This window comes from Mirounga leonina, unplaced genomic scaffold, assembly GCF_011800145.1.
Source record: "Mirounga leonina isolate KUSES-001 unplaced genomic scaffold, KU_Mleo_1.0 Mir_98, whole genome shotgun sequence".
NCBI lineage: Eukaryota > Metazoa > Chordata > Mammalia > Carnivora > Phocidae > Mirounga > Mirounga leonina.
The window spans coordinates 600,344-618,867 of record NW_023270921.1 but is presented as its reverse complement, the minus strand read 5'-3'; the positions used below and the strand labels follow the sequence as shown (position 1 = coordinate 618,867).

The 18,524-nt window shown below is 36.0% G+C and overlaps 1 protein-coding gene across 1 annotated transcript in view; it reads right to left on the bottom strand.

The window, feature by feature from the left end:
• The window catches only part of LOC118006639 (protein mono-ADP-ribosyltransferase PARP8-like), a 171,639-nt gene that overhangs the window by 70,123 nt on the left and 82,992 nt on the right, over positions 1-18,524 (bottom strand). Inside the window, exons 4-6 of the mRNA XM_034999359.1 lie at positions 3,321-3,410; positions 2,696-2,766; positions 1,102-1,179 (exon numbers count right to left, since the gene is read on the bottom strand). Of these exons, the coding sequence (XP_034855250.1) occupies positions 1,102-1,179; positions 2,696-2,766; positions 3,321-3,410 (239 nt within the window). The remainder of the gene's footprint in view (positions 1-1,101; positions 1,180-2,695; positions 2,767-3,320; positions 3,411-18,524) is intronic.

The following is an 18,524-nucleotide window of genomic DNA, read 5'->3' as shown; positions in this document are numbered from 1 at the left end:
GGTTCAGGAATGACTCGGGGTGAAGAGAATCAGAAGAATCAAATACAGACCATCTCTTGAGCAGGTCCCCCTATAGGTTCTGCCAGGGATATCTTCTCTGTCATCTTCATTGAAAAATAGAATACTGCAGTATATTCACTAAAGTTCACAGGTTCGCTTAGGTCATAAGTCTCATATAACGTATTATGCTCGAAAAGTAAAATTAGAGGGGTGCCTGGGTGGCTCAGTCGGTTAAGCACCCGACTGTTGATTTCGGCTCAGGTCGTGATCTCAGGGTCGTGAGACTGAGCTCCATGTTGGGTTCCATGCTGGGCGTGGAGCCTGCTTAAGATTCTCTCTCTCTCTCTCACCCCCCACCCCACTGCTTGCACGCACGTTCTCTAACAACAGCAACCAAAAAAAGCACCACTTTAATCTACTACCTTCCCATTACATTACACAAGTTACAAAACATATTTGTTCAAGAGGTTTACAGAACCAGAACAAGACACCATATACAGCCATATCCTAAAATCAACTGCACAGGTTAAAACTTTAACACTACCCTGGAAAAATAGTGAATTCTTTTATATATATGCATATGTGGCTACACCATTTTCATATATATAAATTATGATATTTCTTCATCACAATTTTCCAACAAACACTTTACGTCAGTGTAAGAGGAAAAGACAATGAATACAAATATTGAGGATGCTCAGTAACTCGGGACCATCAATTTTTATAAAGGTTAATCATGTTCTACTTAAAACTAACCATCCATGCTTTTGTTAGAAGCGTCATCATTTCAAAACACTGACTGAGCCCAACATGCTTAAGAAATGTAAAAGTCAGAAATAGAATAAAATGCCATCTGCAAAATCTCTGTAATGAATTAAGATAACTTCAATGCAAGTGAGTGATTACAGTCAAAGAATTGCCAAAGTAACCTTAATTTCTGAATATATGTACAAATAAGAAACAGAGAAATTATACAGATCTGCAAGCCAGTTACAGAACTAACGTGCAGGGCTCTCGGACCACAAGCACAGGAATCCACTAGGACATGGATGCCTACCGTGGACTCTGAGAGCGGATAATTGGGAGGTCTGATGCACTCACCTGTCCTCCATAATAAAATTCTTCAGAATCATTATCACCTTCAGAATCTTCTTCCACTGTACTATTTTGTCTTGACTCCTTAAAATAATAGAATCAGAAGAAAGTTTTAATGGTCAAACTAGCTTGCCTTCTTTCAAAAAAAGTAGATAATGGCCATAATGGATTAAGTCTTGTGCTTATCACCTGGATTTTATATAAAAGACATTGTTGGTGCAGTACAAACCAAAAACAAAAGATAGTAGGAGACATTTTGTCAGTGTATTAAGCTCTATGTATATCTTTTTTAAAAGTTCTATTTCATCGATTTTGTGTTGTACAATTTACCATTTTATATATATATATATATAAACTATGTATAATCACCTACAACTTTGGCTTTGTTCAGATAGAACTTCTGAGAAGTTCATACTGATTCGATTTTTTATTAAAAAGTTCCTCGGCATTATTTACCCCTGACTGTCCTCACTTCCACTGCCAACTCTACACAATGGTATGAAACAAAAGGCACTCTTAACTCCAATAATAATTATGAAAATAAATATGAATTAATTACAAAGAGAGCGTTCTGCATATAGAAGTTATTTGCTTTAGACTTCAGATTTCAAAAGGATATTTAATTAAATATGCTTGAACTTGAAGTTTGAATTTCTAATTAACTGAACCACATCTGTTATGTGTCTAAAGTGCAAACAATGAAAACTCATCTAAAGTAACTAATGATGATATTCCTATCCCTGGCTCTGTTAAAATAATTAGAAGAAAGGCAAATTCCATTAGACACAGGAATCTATTAATCCAACATGTTGGAATCATCCCTAAAATTTCCAGAACAAATTTCGAATTCTTAAGGAAAAAGAAAAACCTATAAAAGGGAATTTGGGTTTGATAAAATGCAAACAGTTTTCGGTTTTAGCGGCAGTACTGCTAAATCTGTGGTTCTCATTGTGGAAAAAGAAGAGTAGAGGGAATGATACAACACTAAGAGAAAGGGAAGGTCGTATTGGGTACATAGTGTTAAGAGCAAAGAATTGTTGGTCCTGTTGCACTCATTTTGTTTGTTTAATGTCTAGTATTTATTGACTGATTCAAGCAAACTTTTTAAAGGTGAGGAAGGGCGTATGAATTTGTTGTTGTTGTTTTAACATTGGTCAATAATAATGACTCTACATACCTATAATCTTTGCTACCTTAGCTAAAGAGACCACCTTTTACAAATGAACCTGTGAGGGTCCCATTGAAACAATGGATAGCCACATATAGTTGTTAGAACTGTAAGTTATATAAGTGCTCCTTAGTCAACTACGTTATTTGACGAACGTACGGAGAATAAGTAAAGAAAGCTTCGTATGTATCTGATTTACATTTAAAACTGACATTCTTTCTATTATTTGAAAGGGAGCTTCCTTCTCAGAGTTAACTCTAGGTCACTACCCTCCCCACACATTAAGTCTCTCAGCTACAAGCTTGTGTTCCATACACTAGATGCGATCTTAACCCCAATAACAGTGATGATATTAACTAGAAATACAAGGTAAATTTAAAATATGCCTATATGTTTTCAATAAATATAAAACATGAAATGCAATTTCCATACCTCTCCATTTTCCTTCTGTAATTTGGATTTTATGGATAAGCAACAGTTAGTGTCATTTGTCTTCCTTAATTCTGAAAGTTATAAAACATCATTTCAGTTTTTAGTATACTATTTACCAAACATTTATAAGCTTCAATGTAAAAACACCCCTCAGGTGATTCTTTCTTTGCAAGAAAATTAAGGAATATTTTGAAATTATATTATGTTGGGAAGTTATGTGATATATAAGCTCTTCTGATTTTCCATTGCCCATAAAAATATGGTCAAACCAAAGTGCCACTATACAGACTGCTTCAGATCTCATTATATATTTCATGGGATCTACATTGCCCTGAGTCAGCTTTTTAAATATTCAGTTTCCCTAGCAGTATCATTATGTATGGAATATTTTAGAGCAAATATTAACATAATGCATTTAAACAGGACTTTTTCAAAGAATGTAAATTTATGTGTTTAAAAAACTGTTAAAAAACAAACACAAGTTAAATAGAAAATTTATATGGGGATTTATAGATCCTAAAGATAAATATCTGTTACATGGGCTAAAAGAAACAAAAAAAATAAAGCTACCTACAGGCAAGAAAATATTAACCTAGAATTTTAAAAAATAGTGTATTCCTATTACCTGTTGCTATTCGATGAAAAATTACTGGAATTGGCTCTGTAGTAACTAATACATCTTCATCATTTTCTGAACTTGACACGTATGTATTATCTGCAAAGAAATATGGACAATTAAAGGCACAGTAATTTGAAAAAAGACACCCTTTATTTAAAAAAATGAGGTTACATCCACATCACTTCTATCACTCATGAAGCACATACTACTGCTCTGATTAATCTTAGAAAAAATTACGTGTATTTCAGATTTATGTGTGATTTAATTTTAAATGGCCTCTTTAAAGATGTTTGCATCTCCTAGAGAAATAGAGACTTTGGGTAGAAATTATAGAGATTATAGCCCAAATATATCTCTCATATTCCGTGGGGCAACAGATCATTTGGATGCAATTGCTTGCCCTAACTCAATGAACAGGGTCCTTCCCAGTATCAGTACCTGCTAACCTTCCTAAGCAGGTTAGTGGTTGGAAGGAGAAAGCTAAACAAGAACATTTGGTGCAACAAATTCAATATCAAGTCTCTAAAAAATTTGAACCAAAGCTTTCATTGAAAATCATACCGCCGTATTACTCTAATACACATTTTAAATTGATATGAAGTCTCACAACTCTTCCTCCATGAATTTTCATTAAATACTATACAAGTTGAATTCATAGAACATTAAATTGTTCCACAGCTTACTTAATTATTTTACTCATCATTTATTTTCTCTGGAAAATATATTTTATAAATCTAGGATTTTTCCCTAATAAATACAGACCTCCGCTTCTATGGTAATATAATATAACGCACAGCCATTTATCCTAGTTGGTTCATTGAGGAGTACAGAGCATCTGTGAGAGAGCTGTTTAACAAACACTTCATCAGTTCATCAGCAGTGGTCCTATAATACTCTCAGTGTTGTATAAAATATATAAAATATAAAAATAAAAAGTGTAAAATATTCCCAACAAATAATAGAAACCTGTATCAGTTTCTGCAAAAGGAAATGAGTATTCTGACAACTGTCTGAGTACAAGATAAAAGATCTTGAGCCAAGTTTTCATAATATTGTGTCAGTACAGTGAGAACATGATCTTTAACTGATAGATATCAAAGTCATTACTTTATTTCCAAAGAAACATCTGCACTGTTTTTAAGACCTAGAGTAGTGAGTCAGTGAGAGCGATATGTAGTCACAGCGTAGGTATAAAGATGCTCAACAGAGACACAAGGCTTTCACAGTTATTCTGGAAGGTAAGAGGACATGAGTATAGATTGGATTTGAAACAAAACAGGTTTGCCCCATTACTTTATTTTAATTGCAAATTTTGCCTTGTTTTGTTTTCAAATAGCATCAAGGAAGGTGTGAGATTTTTGTGTTTATCAAGTGGGACCACAAATTAAGAAATGGATTTAATATAAATTTACTTTAATTACTGTCTCATCATATTGATTGAGACTTTGACGTTTCATCTGGAGTCTCTTCTGTCAGTAACCTCATACGCTGAGGTAGGAATCAAAACCCCTCTATCAAAGCCATTATTTAAATTTCTTAAACCCTCATTCAGAGTCTTACTGATCCAAGTTATTTGCTATGGAATCAACTGAATTAGACTTTTCCTGTGCACAATGGATTCCTTGAAGTAAACTTATGGAGAAAATGAGTATTAGAAGTGTGGATTAGGGGCACGTGGGTGGCTCAGTCGCTAAGCGTCTGCCCTAGGCTCAGGTCATGATCCCAGGGTCCTGGAATCAAGCCCCGCATCAGGCTCCCTGCTCAGCGGGAAGCCTGCTTCTCCCTCTCCCACTCCCCCTGCTTGTGTTCCCTCTCTCGCTGTGTCTCTCTCTGTCAAGTAAATAAATAAAATCTAAAAAAAAAAAAAGGTGTGGCTTACAGTAACGAAGTAATAGCTGACCACCAACTAGAAGGGGAGATCCAGAAAAATCCGTAAAATGGACACAGTATCACGCAGTATCTCAGTGTCATGGAACAAGGAGGATTTTACTACAGCTTCAAGAGGCAAGTAAGTTAGGATTTTCTGTTTATGAAAATGGGGAAGTGAATAACTCAATTTAAAGGTTCAAATGGTTTACGTAGTGTTGATACTGGAAGGCAGTCAACTTTGATTCTAGAGAATATAATTTGGTGAAGACATGTTGCATAATGCTGAAAGACAGGACTACACAGTCAACCATATCATTTTCTAAGAGATTTTCTACCAGTTTGTATTTTCATCAGTATTTGGGCATTAGAACACTTTCAATTTCTGTTTCTGGCTTAATTTATCCAAGCCAAAATGTTTTCAGGTTTCAAGACAATATCTATTAAATCATCATTACAACATTAATAGGCCAGGTCAACGGGGTATATACCCAAGTGAAGAACAGAAATACAGGAAAGTAGACAAAGCACATAAAATCTAGACCCAGCTACCAACTAGTTATTGATCCCTTTTAACTAAGCCACAGTCAGCTTAGTTCTAAAAATGAAGGTTTGCTGATGCACTTTGAGGATCGGTCCAGCTGTATGAATGAATTCTGTTTTCTTTTTGTTGTTGTTGTTTAAATAATCATTTCTAAACCTTCCTCAAAGTATTTTGACATCTGTAATAATAACATCATCTTTGTTTAGACATGAGAAAGTAGGACATAAAAAGAATAAGGAATGCATTTAAGGTAACAGAATGAGTCAGTGACAGAATAAAATGTTTTCAAACTCAAATTCCTTCTCTGGAATTCTCCCACTTGACTCCAGAGCTGCCAATTTTTTTTTTTTTTTTTGAAACTTCTGGAGACAGTTAGGTTCTTTAATGTGTAAGTTTTGTAGAGGACCTCAAGATCTTTATTAAAGGCTGTTAACAGTATGAATATTTTCAGGGCGCCTGGGTGGCTCAGTCGTTAAGCGTCTGCCTTCGGCTCAGGTCATGATCCCAGGGTCCTGGGATCGGGCCCTGCATCGGGCCCTGCATCGGGCTCCCTGCTCGGCGGGAAGCCTGCTTCTCCCTCTCCCACTCCCCCGCTTGTGTTCCTGCTCTCACTAACTCTCTCTGTCAAATAAATAAATAAAATCTTTTAAAAAAAAAACAAAAAACAGTATGAATATTTCCTCTTCCCCGCCCTACCAGACTATGCAAGCATTACTGGAACTCTCGTGGACAGTTGGGGAGAGATGGGTAGAAAGCCATGAAAAAGCATCTCCTGAACTACTGTTTTCATTCCATTTCAGATGCAACATGATTTAAGCCAAGTCATTCCATTATTCATTACTATGTAACTAAAGGGATTATAATTTTATTGGTTTTATAATATAATCTGGATGTCTCCCCTGAATGTTATATATAATATTCATGTACTTCATGTCAACTTTCAAGCCAGTCATTTATTATCTCTATTTTAAAGATGAGGAAACCACGGCTCAGAGAAATTAAGCAATTTGCCCAAATTATTTCAGTAATTAAAATTACACATGACTAGTAAGTGGTGAAACTGTCTGAATCCAAACATCAATGCTTTGTTATGCTTTTTTAATATCAAAAAATTGTCACTCAACAATTGCAGTATGTTGTAAAGCATATAAAAGGGATGAGAGAATTTACACCCACCAATAGGTGAGCCTCCTAATTAAAGGTGGGAATTGATGAGAAAAAACTCTGCTGTTCTATTACAGCAGAGCCAATTATCTGTGACTTGTAATATACTTACCTTCAAAAAGCAAAATCTGTCTACAGTGTATATGACATAAGGAAGTACAAGTAAACCAGAAGGTTGCTCTATTTCTTCACTTTATTTTAAAGAACCAACCTATCATTTAGCATTGCATTTATATACATGTTATTTAAGGTAAAACTAATGCTCACTAAAGACCGTCTTTGTTCACAAAAGCAAAACTGTTGACTAATTTCAATAGATGACATGGTTACTTAATAGATTGGAATTATAAAATGATAAATTCGTTCCTAAGGAGATAAACAGGGTGACATAATCCTGAATTTGAAGGATTATGCTCATACATTTCCACAGGACAAAGAAAGTTCCAAATTTTCAAACTTGGATGATGAAATAATCACTCAACCATATAATCCAAGAAACTAGGATGGGGGGAAAAAAGACTGAGGAACATTAGCAGAAGGAATTAACAAAAGTACTATCAAGATTACTGCATTTAGAAATTAAAAATGAAGTAAAAAGCTATTTGTTTGAAAGGATTTTTACAGTAGGTAAAACTCTGGGGAAGAAAAATCAAAGGGAGAAAAAGGCAAGAACAAATGTAAAACAACAGAAATGAGAAACAGCCACAGAGATGCGGAAGATTTTCAGATGTACATACTGAATACTATGAACAACTTTTTGTTGAAAAGGTTGCACATTTCACCAACATAGTGAGCTTTCAAGAAGAACACATGTTTAAAAATGACTAAGAAATAGAAAATCAGAACAGATAATAATCGTGGCAGAAAAATAACGATTATTAATCCCAGAACCATCCCTAAAAAGATACCAGGCTCAGAGAGATTTGCTTGCATGCTCTGTTGAATGCCAAAGAATAGGTACAATGTCAAGCCTTTGGTGGCAAAGTATATGACAAAATGCATCTAATTCTTCTTTTTTTTAAAGATTTTATTCATTTATTTAATTGACAGAGAGAGAGAGACAGTGAGAGAGGGAACACAAGCAGGGTGAGGGGCAGAGGGAGAAGCAGGCTTCCTGCAGAGCAGGGAGCCCGATGCGGGACTCGATCCCAGGAACCTGAGATCATGACCTGAGCTGAAGGCAGACGCTTAACCGACTGAGCCACCCAGGCACCCCCAAAATGCATCTAATTCTTAAAGATCAACATTAAGATATCTACTAATAATATAACTTGTCACCTTGTTGTTCAAAGGAGAAAACATATGTGATACCTCAACATAAGTTAAACAAGAATTTGCTAAAGACTTAATACTCATTCTTTAAAAAAAAAAAAAAAGCTTGGTAAATGAGAATAGTAGTTTTCTGAAAGCAGATGAAAGTATGGTCACTAATTTTGGAAAAAAAGGACAAAGCTGCCAACTTTCATATAGATTATTAAAAATTAATCTGGAAGTTCTAGTAGCGTTATGGGAGAAAAAAACACAAGGATGAATATTGGAAAGGGAAAGCAAACATATAATTTTTATACAACATTATCTACATGAGAAATCAAGTGTATTAACTGAACTGTTAGTACAAATAAATGTAGATTAAAATTTAACAATGGGGAAATATTATCATGGTAATATTCACTTTGAAGAAAGCTCCATAAAAAATACTACCACTACTTCTCCCCAATAAGTGATAGTTAGGAATTAGAACTGAATTATAGGTTTGATTTTACCACCAAACTACATGTCCTTGGGAAATACTATTTAACCTCTCTTGGCATATTTCTTCAAGTATAAAATGTGACGACAGCCTTTGTTCTGCCTATACACAAACTGGCATTTAGAGTCAATTCAATTATGTATATGAAAATACTTGGTACACAGTGTACTGGTTACATCAACCAATTCAAAATACGACCTCCAAATGCACTAATTTCTCTCACCCATACTTGGTGTTTTATTTACACTTCTTTTATTTTTAGAAATGAAATTATATTGTAAATTCACTACAGACTCTCTCCAGGATGGGAATTTGTTTTAAAAAAGCACAAATGATAACCAGTGTTTTAGTTTTAAGTTTCAATTTTTGTATATTGCGGAGGGGCTCCCTCCCGCAAGGTGAGAAAAAGTCAGTGATGCATCTTGGCCACAAGAGGGAGCTAAACATTTGGTTCGCTTGGTTTACCAAAGGCATCTTCTGCCCTATTTCCTGTGCTACAGAATTATTCACTTAACAGTCTTCAAGGTGGGTTTTGATTTGTGGCATTATTTCTATCACCCTAACTTAAAGTCCTCTCATGATTGACATTTCTAGAAGCTGCCTCAGATGAGAAGCACAATAATTATAATATTTACAACACTGAGGTAACTTTAATTTTCCTAACATACATATTTAGCAAACATTCAACATCAAAAACATAAGGGAGAAAGTTGATTGCAAAATCATCTACAAAAAATTTTTCTTCATAAATATTTTGTCTTGTTATTTCCATGAAATCTGCCTAGAACACTTTATATACTTTTATATAAAAATAAGCATATTTTTAATAATTAATAACTCCCCATATAAAACTATACAATAGTCTTAAAGAATACTAACGCTTAACACATGTGGCGATCATAGCAAAATAACTGTAAGATAGTTTATGATTTACATAATTATTTTTATTTTTATTTGTTTTTAATGTTAACCATGGTACTTTTCTTTATGATTTTTTTTTTAAAGATTTTATTTATTTATTTGAGAGAGACAGTGAGAGAGAGAGCACAAGAGGGGGGAGCAGGAGAGGGAGAAGCAGACTGCCTGCTGAGCAGGGAGCCCGACGCGGGACTAGATCCCAGGACTCCAGGATCATGACCTGAGCCGAAGGCAGTCGCTTAACCAACTGAGCCACCCAGGCGCCCTAAGATTTATTTATTTATTTATTTGAGAGACAGAGAGAGAGTGAGAGAGAGAGAGCATGAGCAGGAGGAGGGGCAGAGGGAGAAGGAGAAGCAGACTCCCCCCTGAGCAGGGAGCCCTACATGGGGCCCCAGGATCATGACCTGAGCCAAAGGCAGACACTTAACCAACTGAGCGACCCAGGCACCCCTATAAAATTATTTTTAAATGTAACATTTGATATTACAAAAAAAAAAAAAAAAAGATTAAGTGCATGGTGCAAACGGCCACAAAAAATACTAGCCTAAATGCTAAAGAAGTAAGTTTTACATCTTCATACTACCTTATGAACTAATTATTTTTTAATAATACTCAAAGTACATATAATCAAAGTTACTTATAACAATCTAGTAATTTTACATAGAAAAATATGATCCAAATCATGCACAGTATGTGAATAAAATGGCTAGATTTGAATAAGAATTGATTCCAATTTATGACACTGGCAGATCACAACAGTATAATCTGGTGACCATCTGATTTTATTAAGTCAGATGTTGGAATATACATATATATATGAAATGTAGGCAGTTAAAATTTGCTGTTCTTTGTCACAAAATATGATAAACACTAGATTCCTGGATTATACTCTTTTCTCTGAGGTAAACTAATCAAGGTGTATTTATTCTGCACTAAGTCTGCAATCCTTATGCTCTTATTCAAGATAAAATTATAGATATCACTTGTGCAGAAAATACTAAAGAGGAACATCTTGTTTGTATCTTCAAATTGCCATGACTGAAATGTTGGCATCCACAGCCTGGGCTCTGTGAGGTGGCATGCATCTCGAAAATAGGACTGACCATGGCCTAGAAGAAAAACACTTGTTTGATTTACAGAAAAATGGATCTGCAGTGTTCTTACATTCTGTCTTCTAGGGACAAGTGTTTGTGGGCCTACTAATCTATTTCAGGAGACAGACACACAGTGAGAAGAGCCATGCATATAGAAGATACCTAGTCTAGTCCAGTGGGACAGTCCACAGGCTCTGGACTACTGGGTTCAAGTCCCAACTCTTCCTCTTACTAGGTGTGTCATCATTCAGGAGGAAAATGGTGATGTTATGGTAACAATATCATAGGATTATTGTGAGAATTGTTTAATCATTCATATGCTTAGAAAAATGAAGACAGGCCTATTCTTTGCTATTACTATTTTTAGCTATTAGTTTAGCTGTTATTCTTACCTATTATATTTACGTTATGAAAAGCCAAATGATGTTCCAAATCCAACAACCAAACCAGCTCAGAGAATCTTTGTTTTACTTGCAATGAGATAAATATATACAGGCTGAAGCTATCACATGGGCTCAAGTAAATGACTTTTCATCAGGAAACTATTTTGCTTCTGGACTGCATCTCAGGGTAAGACATGAATCTCACAGGCAACCAGCAGAATTCTTCTAGATCTTCAAGTCTTTTCCTGCCAACATTTCACTCCTAGATATATTTATATATATTTTCCATCTCCAGAAGGAAAAAATATTCAAAGAAATCATGACATGAGTATTTGTAATAAAAAATAGAAAGAAGAAAAGCATACCTGGGTAATCTTCAGATACATGTATTGAATAGGATACACTGTTAAAACAGGGAAAAAAGAGAAAAGAAAGGCTCAAATTACTGCTAAGGTAAGTGTTTTTACAAAATAAAAACCAACCTCACATTACCCATTCATTTTTACAGATATAAGTATAAACAAAAAAAACCTCCTTGGTATTTGACATAGGAAACTTAACAGGTTTTTAAGATATATTTTCCATGAGTATAAATGGTTTTTGAAATATCTTTCTCCCAACAGTGGTACCTTTAGTATAGATAGGTCTTTTTATTCTCAGCAATATCTAATATTCCCTAATCTATGATCATTTGTGTCGTTTGCTTAGATTTTATCAAATCTTTTTTTTTTTAACCAAACATAAAATATTCCTATTTGGTACAGCAGTTCAGAATTTAAACATTTATTTTTAATACTGCTTCCCCACAATATGCTGTGCTTTTGAAACATGTCCTTTTCTTCAAAGAATTAAGAACAGGAAGACAGTGGAACTAACAATTATTCAACAGCCGCTCTCTCATCATCATGATATATAACAAATAAACTATCTCCTGTTCTCAAAAGTATTGGGTTGCTTTAAAAATAATTTTTAAATTGCATTTTAACAATTTCACAACTCCTTTCTCAGTAACCCTACTGCTTCCTCCAGGTATTATCTCAGTGACGTATGGGAAGTTATCATGCTTATTTGTTCACTTTCCTATCTCTATCAGCTAGACTGTAAGTGTCTTGAGGTAAGGGTCCATGTCTATTTTTATTTCTAACACAGTCACCTATTATGGTGCATGACACTCAGCACTTGTTCAATATTAGCTTTCTGAATGGATCAGGGGAACTGCCGCCTGCCAGAGAAAAGTCAAAATTTAGTTTAAGTTCAGCCAAATTAACTGCCTGTTAAGAACCCCCCTCCAAAAAAAAAAAAAAAAAAATCAATTCTCTTTGAAGGAACATATAGAATAGAGTTGATGCAAATTATCATTCACAAAGTAAATTCAATGCAACCCAAATTACTTGACATATGAACAAGCAGGAAAATCTAACCTATATTCAAGTGGAAATTTACCCAAGTGCTGGATTAGCCCACAATGATGTTAAAACAGTCAATATAAATATGCTTAAGGAAGCAAAAAAGGAAAATCCAATCCAAAGAAGAAACAGATGATCACCGTCTTGCGCGACATGAGCAAAAGAGCAAACATTTTGTATTACTCAAGTTTCAGGAGGTGAAGAGAGAGAGAAAAATGCAGGGGGGGGGGGAAGAGCTGAAAATTTCCTAGTTTGGGTGAAAGACCAATGTACAGACTAAAGAAGCCCAGAAAACCCCAAACAGGGTAAGTGCAAAGACAGCTCCATCCAGGTACACAGAGTCAAACTGCTGAAAACCAAATATAAAGAAACATTTTTAAAAGAAGATAAAAACTTGACACATTAAATACAGGAAAAACAGTAAAAATCAATGTTTTCATAAGAAGCCATGGAGGACAGAGGACAGTACAATGATGAAGATCTAGGGGAAGGAAGGTAGAGCTGACAACTATGAACCCAGAATTCTATATCCAGGCCATAGACCTTTAAAAATGAAGATAAATTAAAAAACTAACACATTAAAGAAAACTGGGGTTATTTGTCCCAGCAAACCCAAGGTAGAAAAAAATCCCAAAGTTCTCCAGGTGAATGATATCAGAAAATCAAATATCCAGAAGCAATGAAGAGCACCAGAAATTGTAAATATGAAAGACTATTTTTCTCTTAATGTTTTAAAAATACATGACTGTTTAAAGTAAAAGTTCTAACACTTCACTATGGGATTTATAAAATATGTAAATGTAATACACATGACAATTACAGCATAATGTCAGGGAGAGGTTAAATGGTCATATACAGTTTCAAGGTTCTTACATCTTCTATAAAATGTTGTAATACTAACCCTAAACAATAACTCTAAGAAAAATTAAGGATATACTGTAATCCCTAGGACAAGCACAAAAAAAAATTAAAAAACAACAGAGAGATGAAGTGGAATTCCAAAATCATTTTGGAACATTTAATCCAAAAGAAGGCAAGAACAGAGGAACAAAACACCCAGAAGGGACAAATAAAAAACAAACAGTAAATGGTGCCTGAATCTAATTGTACCAAGGATTGCATTTAATGCTAATGGCTGAATTACACAGAAGGGATTAAAAAAAAAAAAAAAAAAAGGCAAGATCCAATTCTATACTGTCTTTAAGAGATTCACATTAAATATAACTGAAAGTAAAGGAGGGAAAAGTTATACCTCCATGCAAATGGTAAGCGTAAGACTCAAGTGTTTAAATTAATAACAAAGACTTCAAGACAAAGATAGAAAGAGATCATTCATAAGGATAAAAGGGTGAATTTATCAGAATGAAGGCACAACAATCATAAATCTGTATGCACCTGATAACAGAGCTTCAAAATACATGAGGCAAAACCTGACAGATAAAGGGAGAAATGGACAACTCCACAATCATAGTTTGAGTAATTAATAGAACTAGACCCCCCCCCCCAAATCATTAAAGACATAGAAGATCTAAAACAGATTTTCATAAAAAACTAGTAACAGCAGAGTTATCTTTTTCTTTTCAGGTACACATAAATGGAATGTTCACCAAGAAAGATCATATACTGCACTATAAAACTAGTCTTAGTAAATGTGAATGCTTGGATGGTTGTGGTTCACCGTAGTTCATATCCTGGTTTCCTGGCTCTTATAACACTAAGTCTTAAGTCCTCAAAGAGCCACTGCCTTTTAGAATTTGAGTGGACTTTGGGCTATATGACTGTGGCCACAGGCAATGCAACCCCTTCACGCAAGCCCAAGTCTTCCAGACTCTACCAATCAAACCCCTGGCATGCTGCTTAGTCCATGGAAAGAGATTACACAAAGACAAGAATGAATAAGGAAGTGAGTAGGAAAACAAGATGGTTAGTAATGAGACCAAGTACTGATACACTGTTCTTTCATAAAGTATATTTAATTGTTTAATTAATTCAAAAAGCATTTCTTGGTAATCTGATAAAAGACAAACATTATGTTAATAATGTTAACCAAGATTTAGGAAGAAAAAAATCAGGAGATGACTTTGTATGATTAATTTAGGAGGAAACAAAGAATATAAAACACAATGAATATGACAGACATAGGGACTTAAACATTTTAAAGCACAATAGTATTTTTTTTTACTTTTTATTTTTATAGAATTACAGGTTCGCATGAAGTTTTACCGATAGCAGAGAGGTCTCATGTAGCCTTTATCCAGGTTCCCCCATTAATGACATGTTATATACTGATAGTATAATATCAAAAGCAGGAAATCGACATAGATAAAGTTTGCATATAGTTTTAGGTTATTTTATCACGTTTGCATCATGTACTCACTATCGTACATCAAGATATGAAGCTATTTGATGATTCAAGGATTTCCTTCATTCCACCCTCATTAGAGTCAAACCTGTCTCCTTTCATCCCAACATCCTTAACCCCAGGCAGACACTAATCAATTCTCCGTCTCTATAATTTCGTCATTTCAAGAACATTATATAAATGGAATCATAGAGTATGACACGAAGCACAATAGCATTCTGAAGCGAAGTTAGTACTGTGAAAAAATTACTATGATTGGCAATATTTAGGATAGACTGAAGAAGAGGGAGATTGGATTCAGAAGCTACTATCAGTGGGGAGGTATGTAATGGGGAGGAGAAGGCGGGAACAAATGGCAGATGTTGGAGCCCAGCCAAGAGACCAGCTTTGGAAATCATGGCCCTGAATCAAATGCCAAGGATTAGAAGATAAAATAACTATGCCAGTGATGCTTCAAATAAGCTGGGGGAAATACACACTATGACCTCAATGAATTTATTTTCCCACAGGTCATCCCCTTAGACAATGGAACTATACTATGTAGAAATTAAATTATTGATGATCAAGGCAACCCTTCACTGGCAGAACTATGTGACAGAAGCCTGGGATCTTGCCAGAGATTACACTCAATACCAAGCTGAATTAATTCTCAACAGCCTACCATCTCAACCAATAGCAGTTGGCTTCATTTCTTATCCATATGAATGTCCAAATCCAAAGGGAAGCCTTAATACGTTCCCATGTCTATCTCCAATTGAGGAGCCTGTTGTAATCAGGGCCACACACACAGAGATCAAATTCCAGCTTTGAGGCTTACTAGCTGAGTGGCATATGAAAAGTTAACTTCAACACGCTCGGCTTCGATCTCTTTTCAGTAAAATGGGAGAATCCAGACCTACAGTACAAGCCTGCTGTGATGATTTAATGGTCTGACAGGTGTAAGGTCCCCAGAACGCCAGACACAGAGCAGTGGGTGCCAAGTAATTCTAGTCAGCTTCCAGTACCAGCAATGAAAATGTAGAAAAATGAAATTTCACATGAACGAAATGTTTATTGGGGAACTCAAGTTACTCAAAACCACAATATATTACGTTAATCAGAGACCAAAACTAACACTGATGATTTTATCTTACGGTTGTATTATCCTCATGGTTTTAAGAGACATTTCCAGGTTCATGATCATACCTAATTTTTCAAATATAAAATAGAAAGCAAAGGCCCTACAAAATGACTCATCAGCTCCTGTGTTATATAGCATTTTCTTGGAAGTACACCAGAAGGAAAATCACCAGGGCTGTAAAATCCAAATCAGTTTCACTCTGTGGCTTACAGAGTTCTTAGGGAAGCAATCTAGTACAAGCAGACATGGATGATTAAGCTAAAGGACCTAACAGGCAGGGCTTGGGGGGGGGGGGGGGAGGCAAAGAACCAAGCTTAAATAGATACAGGAGTAAGGGGAGCATGTGCTGTACATACTAAATACTAAAGCAGGTAAAATTATCATGAGGAAGTGAATGGGAAAGAAAGTGAACAAGAGAAGGAAGAGAAAGCTGGAGCAAGCTCTGAATTCTGATTCAGGAGAAAAAAAATGCCTTCAAAATTTTAGACTACGACGTTAAACTACAATTATACTGAGGTGCTTCATCAGAGGAATTTAGTCAGTCACTCTGTGTTTGGTATATACTGCATGTACCACATGGTACTGGGTTTTGGTTTTTTAAGATTTTATTTATTTATTTGTCAGAGAGAGAGAGAGAGCAAAAGCAGGGGAAGCACCAGGCAAAGGGAGAAGCAGGCTCCCCACTGAGCAAGGAGCCTGATGCAGGACTCCATCCTAGGTCCCTGGGATCATGACCTGAGCCAAAAGAAGACACCTAATCGACTGAGCCACCCAGCAGTCCCTACCCCCCCACCCCGGGTTCTTAATATCACACAGTTAAGATTAGAATCTATAAATTATTTCTATAACCTCAATCATTTCTTAAATAAAGTGGCTGCTTCCACCTCTTACTCTTCTGAAAGCAACTGTCCCTACCAAAGATCTCTCTCTACTGCCAAGAGCCTTTGAAGGAGTTCCTGGGGGGCCCTCAGATGTTCACTATCTACCTAATCCTGTATTTTGTGTCTAAATTTGTTTACTTCTGTAATTCAAAGCATTCATAAGGCCATTCTTATACCTAACCTCACCACTGACTCCATTATCATCCTATTTCTTCTGAAATTCCTGCAAAGAACTATGAATAGATGGAGTTTAGATCTAGTTCCCGAGTTCACAAATCAAAGAAAATTCTTGAAGAACAGCAGGGAGCTGAGGAAAATGGCAGTTTTAACATAATAGGGAAGGGAACTCGGATCTGAAGAGGAAAATGTTTTAGATTTAGACTTCTCGGAGGTACTGGATTCAGTAGCTATATCTTACAAGTGGGCCCCAAAATGTTCCTGCCACCTCAAACTCAAGAGTCCTGGATTCTGAGCTCATACTTTTTCATCTACATCCAGGGGTTTTGACAGAGCAAGCAAAACCCAATATTTTATGTGTCTTTTACTTTACTCTCTAAAACAATCTCTCTGATAAACCAATCCTTTCAGAGCTTTTCTTTCCCAGTTAGATCACTTTTAAAATTTACGTAAGAAAAAGCAAAATGCAGAAACTAAAACAAAACATCGCAGCTCCTGGGCAGCAGTCCTCCACCCCAACTACAATGCTTATGACTAGAGGCCTCAACTCTGTACGTTGGCATTCGCTTGCAAGACAACAGCTTAGACCTGAGGATGTATGGTTCCTACCCCATTCCCAGTCACCCTGGGAACGTATCAGAAGAAAATTCACTCTGACACCTCTTCCCCAATATTCAGTGTTACAGGGTGAAAAAGACACTGTCTGGCTATTCATCTCCACAACCAACTCTTGCATCTCAAGCTAGAAGGTGACTTGGCATGCTAGAAGCTCACATTGGCTATTTTGATGCCATTTACGTCCCAAAATATTCACTATCACACTCATTATCATTTTTATCTTCCATAAACATTTTCTAAATATCCAGGTCAATGAGCTATAGCACCCTCATCATTTACCATTATTAGCTACCAATTGTTTTGTCATTTATCCAGGATTAGGAATTTCTAGGGCACTCTCTGTCTCTTTACTTAAAAATCCTCACATCACCCACATCCATATGGACAACGTTAAGCTGCATATGGTTCCATGACCTCATCTTCCCTTATTTTAGCTCACCAAATCCATGGCTACACCTTGGACCTTGTCTTGAAGCGTAATTGCTCTCCTTCTAAAATCTCAACCCAGTGTCCCACTTTTTAGCCACAATTTTATAACTTTTCAACCCTCACTCCTTTATTCCTACTCACTGACACCCACCAATCCCCATGCTTTCTTTCACTCTTTGTGCTCTTTATAGTCCCTTCCAGCCTCACTTCCTTCTTTATGTGACTGTAGAGCCCTAACTGCTCTCCCCACACCATCTTCAACTCCTTCATTGTGTACCCCTATTTTGCCCATGCAGACTATCTACCAGACCTAGAACCACCAAACTGTAGGTAAGTCATGTCTCCACTCCCTACACCTGGGCTCTGAATGCTGCTGGAGTGCAGAGTGGATCCAAAGCATCTGGACCGACTGCAGACATATGGTGCCCCATGCCAGCTCTGCACAGTCTTGCTCAGTAAGCCCTCATACCCTCTTCCATGTCTTCTTCTTGGTAG